Below are 13,909 nucleotides of genomic sequence, written 5' to 3'. Positions count from 1 at the left end.
TCAAACAGGAGTTTAAAACTACTCATAGCTACATACTGCACATTCGTAGTTAGAATACAATTCCTTTACATTTAGCTAGTCTTTTTTTTTTAATTGGACTGTCACTGTGAACATACTTCCATTGGTGCACACGCTGGTGAGAGGGGGCCCGCGGACCAGGGGAGAGCGGGGCACAGGCCTTCGGAGGGCCGACGAGAGGCCACCCCCCGCCCCCCGTCACTGCCCACCATCCCCTGAGCGCTGTCCAGCTTGCCGTCTCCCGAAAATCAGGGACCACAGGTTGAACTGGGAGAGAGAGATGAGTGGTCTGATAAGGGCCATGAGCATCTCTGTTTAGTTTTCTCTCAACTTTCAAGAGAAAGGAAGATAGAATCACAAACGTATTCGTGTGCACATTTCAAAGGAGACTCTGGAAGCAAGCATCTCCTCTGAAGTCAGGCCGCGTGGCACACAGGTGGCAATGACCTCAGGTGCCTGCTGGTCCTATTTCGGGCCCCTCTCCCACCCCAGCGCAGGCGACGGCGCCCAGGGTGCCCGGAGCGGGCGCCGGTGGCGGCGCGGGGACTTACCTGGAGTGGGATGAGATCTCGCTGAGGTCGCCCAGGCTGCCATCGGCAGCATGGCCGGCGGAGATGCTGGGCGCATAGCCGTGGACCGCGTACATCTTGGCCTGCTCGTCGTCGGGCCCCGGGATGTCCGAGTCAGCCCACTGCTCCGCCTGCCCGTGGACCAGGGACCTGCTGCCCGCCAGGTGCACGGGGCCGAGGACCGTGGCGGGCATGCATGGGGCCGTGTCGATGCCACTGTCCGTGGAGGCGCCCTTGATGTACGTAAGCCCCGGCAACTCGGGGTCCATCAGGTCCCCGGACCCAAAGTGCTTGTCATCGCTGTTGCCAGAGGTGTCGCTGGAGAGTGTGTTGCTGCTGGAATGGCTGGGGCAGCTTTTCTCCCCAATCTTGAGAAGAAAGAGAAACGGAAAGGCTTCCAACAAATCCCACACTTTGCTTCTTCGTGAAGAGGTCATTCCCCGCCCCCACCAGACTCAGGAAGCTACAAACCAGATGATTTCACCCGAACCCCTTCTGCTCACTTGTCAGTGAGAGGCAAGGAAAGAACTTCCTTTTAAAAAATATCCTGGTTTCATGCAAAAGTCGCCCTGAGGCATAATTCCTCCCATCATTCATCTTAATCTAAATGGGTATCTTTTCAAGTCTTTGTTCAATCACTTGTGCATGAAACGCCAAAGTATTGCCAGGGTGTCGCTAACCAGAAAGTAATCAACGAAGGTTACAGAAGCTGAGAAAGCACGTGGGGAATCAATAAAAGGAGGACAGCAGCCTTTCCTCCAGAAGATGCTCCTACGACGAATGACAGGGCCAGCCCTGCGTTTGGGGCTGAAGACCCAGGTCTGAATCACAGCGATGGGGCTTTGGACAGCCGCTCGATCCCTCCCTCTGCTTATTACTCTAAGCCCAGCGATCACAGCATGGACCCAACCAGCTCACGTGCAGAAGCACGGTGTAAGTGCGGGCCACAGGCCCCAGGGCCCAAGTCGGGGCAGCCCCGGGGGGCGGACGAGATGGGGTGCTCTCGGGAGTGCTCTGCGATCCCAAGAGAACAGGGTAAATGTCCCCGTCTGAGGATGTCCTGGTACAGACATGGCCCCTCTCCTCAGGCTGGGAAAACTAACGAGGCCCAAATCGTCAGTCGTGAGACCCAGCCGAGCCCCGATCTATTTTCGAGTGGTTTGGCCTTTCCTCCCTTCCTATCACATCCTTAAGCAACTCCTCTTGCCCTTTGTTATCACACATGGATCTTCTGTGCAGGCGGCACTGAGCGGCTCCACGAGGCTCGAGACGAGGTGGGGATACAGCTGAGACACGGAGGCCACGTGTTCGCAGGTAACACTCGGCTAGCTCTACAGCTGGCCGGTGACGCACGGAGGAGACGGAAAGGAACAACTCAGCTCAAGGCCTGATCAAACGCCCACAGGTTCTGAAAAATCAGCTGCTTTGTAAGGTTGGCCTCATTTGGCAACAACTACAGTTCCTGTTTTCACGTTTAACTGGAAGTTTTATTTCACTGAGCTACAGTCACCGACATGGCCCGCTTTTTCATTTTTGCGGAAAGTAAACCAAACCACGCGGGCACTGTGGGAACACCGGCTGCCTGTCAGTTGGCTGGGGCTGGTATTACTGCGCACCATCTGCGGCTGTCCACTGAGCCTCGGGCAGAGTGGCGCCCACCACACACCCCGCTCCACAGGTTCCGCTTCTGTGCTGTGCCCACAAGTGGGTCCGAGTTAACAGGTTAAAAATACCAAGGATCAAAGGCTGAGTCTACAATCTTGGCTCTGCCAATAATTTACGGTATGACCTTTCTTTGTGGTCCTTTATAAATCAAGGAGGAAAAAAAAAACCAAAAAACCCTCAGCTTTTCATTTAGTTTTTTTTTTTTTCCCCTCCACCCAAGAGCCTTGTGAGGTAGAAGACACCCCTGAGAATGCCTGGCAACAACGGTACTAAACCGCGTGTGCTGAGATGATCACAAGGGCCGAAGGAACGCCAGTGCACGAGGAAAGGACTCACGTGAGAAAGCTTATTGGGGGAATCCTTGCAGCCTCCATCGTTCTGCAGGCCTCTTTCTTTATAGGAGCTCAGGACTTTGGGAGGCGGGCCGTGCCACTTGGTTTCTGTCACAAAGAGATAGAAGACTTAACATTTCATTTCTCGTGTTAACGAAGGAGCGAAGAAATGCAGGAGCCGAACGAATGGTTCAGTGACCGCGAAGAGGACTGTGGTTCTAGGACCTTCTCCCGGTCCTGCCGATGGAGACACCCTGGAGCAGGCAGAACTGCCCACAACGCTCACGGTCTGTTCCCCAGGCACCACCCGCCGTGACCACGTCCCAGACGACGTCGCGAGGTCCAGCGGCCAACTCGCACAGGGCGGGATGCAGCTGACCACGTCTTTCAGACGTGCACGGCTGAAAGAACGAGTGATGGGGGAGGGAGGGGGCAGGAGGGAGGGGCGCCTCGGGGCAGGGGTCCTTGTTACCGGGGTGTCTGCTTCCTTCCATGGCGTCCTCCCGCTCCCTGGCCCCTTCACATTCCAAAGGGCCGGAGCCCTGGTGCTCAAGCAGCAGGGGAGACTGGCACCTGGAAAGAACACAGAGCTGAGCCCGCCTTGCCCCCCATCATCCCACCACTGTCCCGTGTGTGTGCTGGCTCCCCGAGGGGCAATCCCAGGGACCCCTAAACAGAGGCTGTCTCTGGCAGATGGAAATGCAGTCTGCCAGCCCAGCCCTGCCTGAGAGACTTAGAGCATCTGGAACTGGGGGCTCTCGTTTCACCACTGGGTCCATAGAGGCACCTGGATGACACTGTTTACAGATAAAGGCGGTGGCCGACGCCAGGGGATGGAGGGACTGTCTGGGGTCAGACGGCTCGTCCCTGATGGGCTGAGGAGGGGCTCACTGCTTTTGCTGTCGCTGTTTCTCTTGTGCACTGATACTTTCTTATATCAAAGTTTTTAAGGAAAAAGAAAATCAGGTTGATTGGCGCTAGACTACATCCAGGTGGACTTTATTTTATGAAAACCCCCAAATAGGACAATTCACTCTTCCAAAAGAAACTGCAGAAAACTTATTCACGTTACAAAGGGACACTTACTTACAGAATCCCAGTTACAGACCCCGGTTTGCAGAAAAAGCCAGAAGTGGTTTTTCCATTGACAGAAAAGACTCCCCTCTACTTTAAAAATGCAACTCAACAGAGAAACATTTCTTGAAGTACCACTTTTAAGAACCCCCTCTAGGATCTAAGGTAGGGAATGCATGGAACTCGGACCGCAAAGCTCTACTTCTCAGCCCAAACCAGAAGGAAGGAGCATGCCGGGGAGAGACGTTTCCCTGGGCACATGCGAGAGCAGTAATGGAAGGTTCTCTGGTCCGGTGAAAAGCCTCCCCGGCTGACCTGGCCGTTCTCTTGTCTAATCAGTACAGCCAGCGCCTTTGAGCAGCAGAGACAACACTGGGCCCCAGCAGCACACAGAAACACTGCTGCCCTGAGCCAGGCCCGCATCTCCATGGGAAAGCACACCCGCCCCGCTGTTTCCCCTGACTGACTGTATCAGCAAATTCTGTGTCCTGTTCACAGGTGCCCTCAGGGTCCTAGATGCTCTGCTCACACACTACAAGGGACCTGCTAAATCTGCCTTCTCTGATTCTAGGCTGGGTTTGGGAGAGAAAACGCCTGCAAGAGAGGCTGTGAATTTATTCCTCGTCAGCAGTTCAAGTGAAGGGAAACTCCCAAGGGCCATCGCCCACAGGGTCTCCAAATCCTTAACGTTTACATGTTCAGACAGACTCTCCCTTATTTAAAAAAAAAAAAATCAGACAAGCTCAGAATACAGACAAATGAGTGCCGCCTCCATAGAAATGATGAGCTATCCAGCCTGGATGTACCCGTCCTACCAAAGGTCTTCATTTCTCTGTCCCCCAGTGGCCTCGTGCACAGTAAGCGCTTCTGAACGTGCCCCACAAACCAGTGCCCCCCAGGGGCCCGCAGAAAGGTGAAAGTGAGCGGTACCCGTCGTATCCAGCTTGTGGTCTCCAGGGTCCGCTCCCGCCGGGTCCGGGATCACTGGAGGAGGACTGGTTGCTGGGTGAACTTCTGAAAGGTTGACTAGAATCAGTAACCGGGCCCTGAGGGGTCTGCAGGCTGCCAACTTCCTGACCTGGCTTGTTTTGTTTTACAAGTGAATTCATTTTTCAGTGATGAAGAAAAGCAGAAACACGCATCGCAGTCGTGGACAAATGAACTAAGAATTGGTGATGCCATGAGATTTCAGGTGGTTTATGGTTGGTAATTTATTATAAGAAAGAGATGTGGCGGAAACAAGGCTTCACCATCTGAAGAATTCAAGCACAGCTAATGATGCCAGTGAAACACACGGAACCCCCAAGAGCACAGAATTATGAAAACATCACTACTACTTGGTCTGTGAGACTTAATGCAAGGCACGTTGTGGTTCTATATTTAAAATCCATACAGAGAGAAAACCCTAAATTTCTGGCAAAGCCATGTACTTCCACACATCGACTGAATGCCATCCTATTTATTTCAGACACACAAAAATGAATGATCGTCGTGAGAATTCACTTGATGAAGATGTGCTCGCCAACTTCCCTGTTGCTATTAGAACCCTTCCTTATAAGTTACTAAATTCTATGCTAATAAGGGACGTTCTGCAGACCCCTTTCCTTCCAGATGTCACCCTTTTCACCTGGGCTATGTACTATGTGCATTTCTCTGAATATGGGAAGTTTATAAACTCAGCAGACCTTTGAGAAGAGACCAAGAGCCCAGATGACTTAGTGTCAAGTTGAAGTAACACCATTCCTGCACTCACTCTTAGAAGAACAGACTGGAGGAAGCAGAGGAAGACCACATGTTTTCATCTTAGCAATTATTATTAATGCCTGTATAGGCTCCCTATGTGCCAGGAATGGTTCTAAGCAGTTCACCTCTCTTGATTGACTCAACTGTCCTAATGCCCTGTGGAGGTCTCTATTATTGCTAAATTGATTTTTCAGACGAGGAAACTGGAGACTGGGAGAGGCCGAGTAACAGGCCAAGGTGATGACCCGTCAAGCAAACAGCCTGGCCCAGCGTCTGCTTACGGCGTATGCTCTATTAGACGAGAGCCTGACAAGACATTCGGAGGAAACTCACGGTGTCTCCATGGCCCATAAGATATGCGAAAGTTAAAACAAAAGGAGGAGGAATCAACAACCACAACAAAACAAATTTACTACGTTGTTCACTTAAAACTACCTTTGCGAATTATGCAACCCCCGAAAATTCTCACGAGCTTCTAATGCTGTTGGATTTAACTTTTAAACGAGTGCATTCTCTCAGGGAAAAACTTAATTTTAAGCTCAACTCCCTTTGCTTAAAATGAGAGAGAAAAACAAACAGATGCTGATGATCCTAGGACCTCTGAAAATACCACACCCACGAGGGTGATGGGATTTCATCGCTGATTCTGCGGCTTTCTTTATACTCAAACTGTCCATATTTATCTAGACGCTCCTGCAAAATGGTTTCTCGGGTATCTTTCCCGAGACGGTGTGGAGAGTGGGTTGATAGGAGGATCGCGGTGGAGAGGGATGGCCGTGGCCCTGGGGGGCAGCGTCCGTGGGGAGGACCTGCACGCCATCAGCATCATTGCTGGGCCAGGAACCCAAGCACCCCAGCATCTGGGGCCCGCCTGGCCACCCTGCCTGCCCTCTTGGTCAGAACAAGCTAACTCAGAAATGATTAAGCCACATAAAAGTCCCCCTGACCCTCTGAAGTTCTAGCTGCAAGAGCTTGACAAGGACCGCCCTTGAGGAAGCGGTACCAGCCTTACCTGGTGCCGTCGGGCAGCTTCCGGTCAAAGGAGGTGCTGCGTGGGATGGCGGCCTGGGTCTGTGGGAGCAGCGGCTGGCACTGCAGCCTGTCAGGCGTGCCGGGCACCGGGGAGGCCCTGGGCAGGGGCTGCAGGGCGGGCGTGGGCACTCGGTGCCACGTGGTGTTCCTCCGGAAGGGGGTCTTGTACTCACAGGGGGTGCCCTCGCTGTCGAGCTTGTACTCCACCATGGGGATCCGGCAGAGCTCCGAACACCCTCTGTGAAGCCAAGAAGAGATGGTCGGGGGGTGCTCAGCGCCGAGCCCTCAGCACCGTCACCCGCAACCGCACACGTGCTTCTCGGGGCGCACAGACAGTGATGCAGAGCCATCACCCTCAGGAGCAGCCCTGGCGACGGTGACCTTGTCTGTTCACCCCCCAGCACGGGTCAGGAGGAGGCGGTCCCGCGCCCGTGGCTCTGATTAACCGACAGATACACCTGTCAGGCGTTTCATTCATAGGCTCTGTCTCTCCAGGTAGCCTGCAAACTTCGGGGACAGACTGCCATATATCTTTAACCACTCTGCATACACTGAATCATCTGCACTGAACATGGGTGATAGACAAACTTTAATCGATGAAAAACGCCTCACACACAATCTAAACAGATAGCTGAAAGTACAGTTGTATCATCGGGTCACATGTTATACCAAGTCTGAGAAAAGTGAAAAACAAACTTCGCAAAAGCTGTCACAGTCAAGGGAAAGCCGGAGTGTCCATCCTGCCAAAGTCACGTGTGGTCTTAGTTACACGGTCACTCCCACGGGTCCTCACAAGGTCATCTCCTGTGGGCTCAAATGATCAGTCAGGGATGTAAGACCCTTTAGCCTGAAAAATGTGATCTCAGACATCCCTCAAGTTACACCATGCACATAGTGCTACTGACTTGACCAGAGTGACCTGCAAAGCCAGCTGGTGCTGTTTGGCCAGGACACAGGAAGCCTCAGTAAGTCTCAGATTTGAGTGTCAGGGTAAATCATCCCAAGTTACCACATGAATGAAGCCATGCCTCTATCTAGACGTTCCGGAGTCAGCGGAAAAACTTTCTCATATTCACTCTAAGAAATCTATTAAGGCGATAAGGTATCGCTCTTTAAACAGGAGACTTTCATCCTCAAGATGGTGGAGTAAAACTTTTCAGAATCATTACAAAAGAACAAAGAGAACAAAAACCAAAACCAAAATGGACCATCAACAAAACTTGGAGACACCAAAACACAGTATATAAAGATGGAAGGCAATATCGAGACTGGAAAATCTATAGAGAAGGACAGTAGATAAGCTGTCACCTAGGACTGGGGATGGGAATAGAGAGTGTCTCTAAGGCAGAACAAGGTTTCTTTTTCAGATGATTAGGATTTTCTAAAATTAGAATGGGGTGATGGTTGCACAACTCTGAAAATATTCTAAAAATGGGTAAATGCTATGGTGTGTTAACTAGATTTTAATAAATTTCATGAATTAAAAAAAAAAAAGATGCAAGGCAAATGGGAGAACGTCAATGGTGGAGCAGAGAAAGGCAAACCCAAGGGTGTCCAGAGGGGAAGACAAAGAGAAGCACGACCATCCCCTTGCACACTTGAACAGGTGCAGGAACAGAGATGCCACAGAGAGCGGAAGGGGAAGGGAAGGAGTGAGCAGAGAAAAGTGTGACGCTGGGGTCCAGGCGGCACTGGGCCCCGCCTGGCAATACCCACCCCCGCCTCTAGAGGGCAGGAGCAACGGTCTCGAGAACCCAACCTGAAAGGAGGGACTCAAGGTCACGAGGTATCCAGAAGAGCACAGCTGAAAACAAAAGGTGAAGTAAAAGCTTCATTGGAAACGAGACCCCGAGTTGCTCCTTCCTCCAAACCCAGCTTCAGGGTCACGCCTCAAATAATAGGGATCTTTCTCCAGAGTGAAGACAAGCAGGTGTACACCACCTGATCACCCTGCCATGAGGCTCACCACCCTCAGAGAGAGAGAAGGAACTTCTGAAATTTAAAAAGTGGATGGCTAAAATTCAAAATAAAAAATCCAGTAAGACAGGTGGAAGGTAAACTGAGGAACTCGCCCAACACGTTACAGGAGAGCAAATGCAAGAAAATTCAAGTTCAATCCCAGAAGTCTAACATCCACCTAACAGAGAAAGAGAAGAGAGAGAAAAAGGTGGGAAGAAATGATTAAGAAATAATACAAGAGGGCTTCCCTGGTGGCGCAGTGGTTGAGAGTCCGCCTGCCGATGCAGGGGACGCGGGTTCGTGCCCCGGTCCGGGAGGATCCCACATGCCGCGGAGCGGCTGGGCCCGTGAGCCATGGCCGCTGAGCCTGCATGTCCGGAGCCTGTGCTCCGCAACGGGAGAGGCCGCAGCAGTGAGAGGCCCGCGTACCGCAAAAAAAAAAAAAAAAGAAAAGAAAAAAGAAATAATACAAGAAAATTTCCAGAATAAAAAGATAGGTAAAACCAGATTTGACGGTCTCTAGTAGAATGAATGGAAAAAAGGTCCGTATCAAGACGTATTACTGTGGAATTCAGAGTCCTGGGTTAAAGCAGAGAGCCTAAGTGTCTGGTGCAGAGCCCACACAAAGGCCTGGGTCACTGAACGGTCCGTTCTTCTCAACAGCAATGCTGGGTGAAAGGTTCTCACCTGTCAAATCAACAGTACTTGGAGCTTGGGACGGAGAGAGGGATAGAAACCAAAAACGATGTTCTGCTTTTTGGCTTGGGAAACCGAATGGATGGTGGTGCCACGCTTTGAGAACAGAAGAAATGAACTGAATAAAGCATCCTAAGGAGATACGCATGCCTGTTACACAGAATGGGGCAAGGGCTATCTCTTTACCAGTAAACTTGACTTCCTATCTCTTATTTTAACCCTCCTTCCCCCAAAGCAAAATTCACCTCTCTTTATCTAAGCAAGTTTAAATTACTCTTGATTTACTGAATGTGCTAAGTTACTGGTCAAATTTAATTAAGTCGAGATTTACATTGGATTGCATTTTTTTAAATAAAATGCCAAGACGCTACAATTTTTTGCTCACGGACATATTGTTTCCAAGTGTTTTTCTATTTAACTAGATACCACATCCCCTGGGACTACTGACTCGTGCATACGGCCAATGATGTAATCAGAAATCATAAAGGTGGGATATTAGTATACATCAAAACATCAAGAAAACCGACTCTTGTAGTCCCCCGGAACTGATGCTGTAAGCAAGTCACTGGATGTTCAGGTGAGCCTCAGGCTTTGGTGTCTCAAAGGCTGAAGCTGTCTGAATCGTCCAAGTCAAGGAATCTCTAACAGAGACCAACCAAAGTGACAGGTCCCGGAGTTATGTTTTGAATGAAAGGCAAGTGAACCTTGAATCCTAGGGACTAAAGGGCACCTTGCATTTCCAGTGTTTGCTTGGGTTCCCAGTTGATTGGGTTTGGTTTAAAAAGAAAGAATGAGGGGCTTCCCTGGTGGCGCAGTGGTTAAGAATCCACCTGCCGATGTAGGGGACGCGGGTTCGAGCCCTGGTCCAGGAAGATCCCACATGCTGCAGAGCAACTGGGCCCGTGTGCCACAACTACTGCGCCTGCGCTCTAGAGCCTGTGAGCCACAACTACTGGAGCCCGCGCGCCTAGAGCCCGTGGTCTGCAATAAGAGAAGCCACCGCAATGAGAAGCCCACACACCACAACAAAAAGTAGCCCCCACATAGCAACGAAGACCCAATGCGGCCAAAAATAAAAAAACCAAATAAATGTATTAAAAAAATTAAAAAATTAAAAGAAAGAATGAGAAAAGAGAAGGCAGATGGCTGGGTAGTACGGGGTCTAATTCATGCTCATAGATTGTAGTCTTCTGTAAGATGCTGTAATTTAGCTTCAATCTTGGATGAAAAAAATGTTATATAAATGCATAATCATGAGTAATATTTGAGAGACCGCTGACAAAAACTTGTGCCATGCATTAGACTGAAGCGAGAGTCAGGGCTGAATATTTCATTTCCAACCTCTCGCACAAGGTCATATGTAAATGATCTTTTAATACTAAACACGGGCATTCTTTTGCCCTGATAAAAATCAGCTTAAAGAATGACTTTATTTTAAAATCAAAATTAATTCTGTTATGACACTTTTACAGTAACTACTCTTACAAAAGAGATTTTTGCTTTGTTTACTTCTATGACCAACACATCCAATAAACATCACTAATTATAACATATCATCAAACCTAGTCAAACTCAGCTCTGCTCCAGAAGTATGAGGAAGTCCTTGAAGGATACATATGGAAATTCAATCAATTTTTAGGGAAATGGGAAGAGGTGTAGAATAAGAATTACACATTAGTCTGCAGAGGGGCTCACACTCCAGCAGGTGCCAGGAACTGCACCTGCCCTTGAGCACACTTCTCTCTCCCCCTGGGGTGGCCGGAGCACAGGACGCCAGGCAAGATCTCGGCTCATCTGAGCATCCAACCTGGCACTGCTGTGAAGGGCATACGGCACACATTTCTGGGAAGTAAAGGCCAATTCAAACCCAAACCGACCAAGTGCAAAAAAGACAGCACAAGAAGTCATCTCTGAACAAGTGAGCTGCTAATCTTGTGTGCAACTGAACCATGTTCTGAAGGAAAGACTTAAGTCTTTTGCTTTCCCGCACTGGTGCAGAAATCCAGACCTCACTGATCAACGTGCTCCACCTCCTTTCGACACACCAAATCGAGTCAATGGATGTGAATGGCATTTCTAGCGTCTGGCACCATTTTTTCTTTTTTGCGGTACGCGGGCCTCTCACTGTTGTGGCCTCTCCCGTTGCGGAGCACAGGCTCCGGACGCGCAGGCCCAGCGGCCATGGCTCACGGGCCCAGTCACTCCGCGGCATGTGGGATCTTCCCGGACCGGGGCACGAACCCGTGTCGCCTGCATCGGCAGGCGGACTCGCAACCACTGCGCCCCCAGGGAAGCCCAATAAACATAATTTTTAACACTGCTTGTCTAGCCAGTAACTTTTCTGAGGCTAATAATCTCTCTCAGTCATCTATCCTGGAAGGGAAGACATTCTATAGACCAAGAACATCATAAAAAACGTGCCGGTTAAAAATGCGACACTACAAAACTGTAAGAATAACAAGTGGTTCCGTGAGTTGCAGCCCTCAGAGGACCTTACGTTTGACTGCTTTAATCTGACAAACAATCCCGTTGTCCCTCTAAACCTGGCACTGTGGACTCCACAGGATGGCTTATTCCTTCCTGTACGAGGGACACTCAGTAACGTCTTCACATCCACACGCATCTGTGCTCTCCTCTGCTTCCTGAAGCTCCCGAGACCAGGGTTTCCCACCTGTAGATTTCTAGGCTGTGGCTGCTCCCACATCCCGGCTTCTGGGCACGGCCAGCGCAAAGGTGGTGTCCTCTCTAGTCACAGCTAACAGGCACCCACGCTCACTGCCCAGCACTGTAGCTCTAGACGCACAACTTCAGAGACACCAGCAAGGTCCCCAAGATGGCATCATTCCTTTCAAATGATACCTCCAGTCTCCCAGAAACACCCTCCATTTAGCACCAATAAATGGGTGCTTGAAGCAGAATCGCTGCTGGCCAGGTTGTGGATCAGCTCTTTCAAGGAGCCATTCAACCTCAGCAGCCTGGCCATCGGGACCATCACTGTCTGAGCCCAGCCAAGCTGCAGAGTGTTCTCTATTCACTTCCAGCAGGAACCCTCTACAGCAATCAAACTGTTCTCCACTGAAGAGAGACGTCTATGCCCTGGGCTCAAAACCCAACGTGTAGCTCAGAAATGGGACAATCTCTTTGGACCCACGCTTCTCCTCCTGCAAGCAGAATGGTGACAGCAGAGGGTGTGTCGAGATTAAATTATATGAAGTACACAAGCTTCCCAAAGCAACGGCTTCAAAGAAAGAAGTTAGTTTCAAACGGATACTATTAATTGTTGCTTCTATAGAGACAGTCAATATAAAACAGCAAAAGGCCCATACGCTTTCCTGAAAGTTCTTTCTAGATAATATATATTTATAGAATTATAGAATTGTGAAGTTTAACTTAATGTAACAATTGGAAGTACAGAAAAGTTTAGAGCTGTGAAGTTCCCTTCGTGTACATTCATCTGTGGAAGAATGCATCATTACCCCGTTACTTTCTTCTTTCATCTTATATCAAAGCAGGACCCGTGACTTTCAAAAACGATGAAAGGGGAAACGTCCTAGGGATAATAAATAGGGATAAATACTTTTGAAGAGTAACAACAACAATAACAAAAAAATCCCCCAAACCTAGAGAACTGAGAAAAATTTAAAGGAACAAGACGTATTCTTTTTGTTCAAAAAAGTTGAATAAATTAGCAGGACGTGGAGTGGGTAAACCATGGACCCACAGCACAGCTTAATCATGTAATTACAACTTGCAATTACTCTGAAATTGCCTGTTGGTTTCACTTTGTTTGGTGGCGTCACAGCAAACCTTCACCTGAACCCACTAATCTAGTGACGTCTTCCAACATACTGCGATGTTATCCGTTACTTCTAACCCACACTTCCCTTGTGTGACACTTTACAGGTTTCCACCTACACTACACCATTTCAATTTCACAAAAATGTCTGAGGCAGTACAAAGGACGTGTCCAATTTTCAGAAGGCTCAGAGACTTTGGAAAGGTGAGACAGCTTTCACCCTGGAACCAGGAAGCTGACTCCTAGCTCGGTACTCCTTCCGAAACACATGCCCATCTCCTTAGGAAACTATCAAAGAACAGTTAATGAGGCCCACATCCTGTCAGTTTCCACTAGGACCTGAAGGAGTCTTTGGAAACAAAGGCAGATAGATCCCCTCAAAGGAACTACCTGCTTCTTTTATATTATGCACTTTGTCAAAGAGCCCTCATAGCCCTAGGGATTGAAGTAATCACCGATATTTTAATCATTTTAATGTCTGTTATGCTAATAGCCTGCTAACAGCTAAAAGACTCTTCCCAAATTATACAACAAGGTGACAGGGATAATTGGGGCTCATTCACTCGCATCACAAACTCTTTCTGCTGCATAAAAAAATTAAACGCTTCCAAGAGGGAGATAACTTACTGTAAAGGTAAGGGCAGTGTCATATCTGAAATAGGCACTAAATGAAATATTAATTCACTTTTCTACCAATTTCCTTACTTTAAGATAAAAAAAAGACACCTAGACTACAGATAGTAAAAGAGACATCTAGACCAGAAACCCACTTGACCAAGCCCTTTGAATAAAGGTCTTTGAATTGAAAAGGTGCGTGTCTGTTACACGGGAAGTGAGGCTGGCTGGTACTGAATAATTCATCAGCTTCTCCAGGCCTTTCCTTCTCACCAGACACGGGGTGGAATGTGTCTTCACCCTCTGCACCCCAGTACCTAACACAGCATTCGACTTAAAACAGGGCCAAACAGTTCTTTGTGAAGCCAACCACTTCCTTTTTTTTTTTTTTCTTAGAAAGTTTGTTGAGG

At 49.0% G+C, this 13,909-nt stretch overlaps 1 protein-coding gene across 4 annotated transcripts in view; it reads right to left on the bottom strand.

The window, feature by feature from the left end:
* The window catches only part of SIPA1L2 (signal induced proliferation associated 1 like 2), a 219,921-nt gene that overhangs the window by 34,606 nt on the left and 171,406 nt on the right, over positions 1–13,909 (bottom strand). For all 4 annotated transcript variants that reach the window (XM_067711090.1, XM_067711089.1, XM_067711092.1 and 1 more), the window contains exons 10-14: positions 6,414–6,671; positions 4,589–4,672; positions 3,057–3,157; positions 2,589–2,692; positions 570–955 (exon numbers count right to left, since the gene is read on the bottom strand). In XM_067711090.1, the coding sequence (XP_067567191.1) occupies positions 570–955; positions 2,589–2,692; positions 3,057–3,157; positions 4,589–4,672; positions 6,414–6,671 (933 nt within the window). The remainder of the gene's footprint in view (positions 1–569; positions 956–2,588; positions 2,693–3,056; positions 3,158–4,588; positions 4,673–6,413; positions 6,672–13,909) is intronic.

This window comes from Pseudorca crassidens, chromosome 16 (assembly GCF_039906515.1).
Source record: "Pseudorca crassidens isolate mPseCra1 chromosome 16, mPseCra1.hap1, whole genome shotgun sequence".
Taxonomy (NCBI): Eukaryota; Metazoa; Chordata; class Mammalia; order Artiodactyla; family Delphinidae; genus Pseudorca; species Pseudorca crassidens.
The sequence above is the reverse complement of the archived record's forward strand: the minus strand, read 5'-3'. Positions and strand labels throughout refer to the sequence as shown.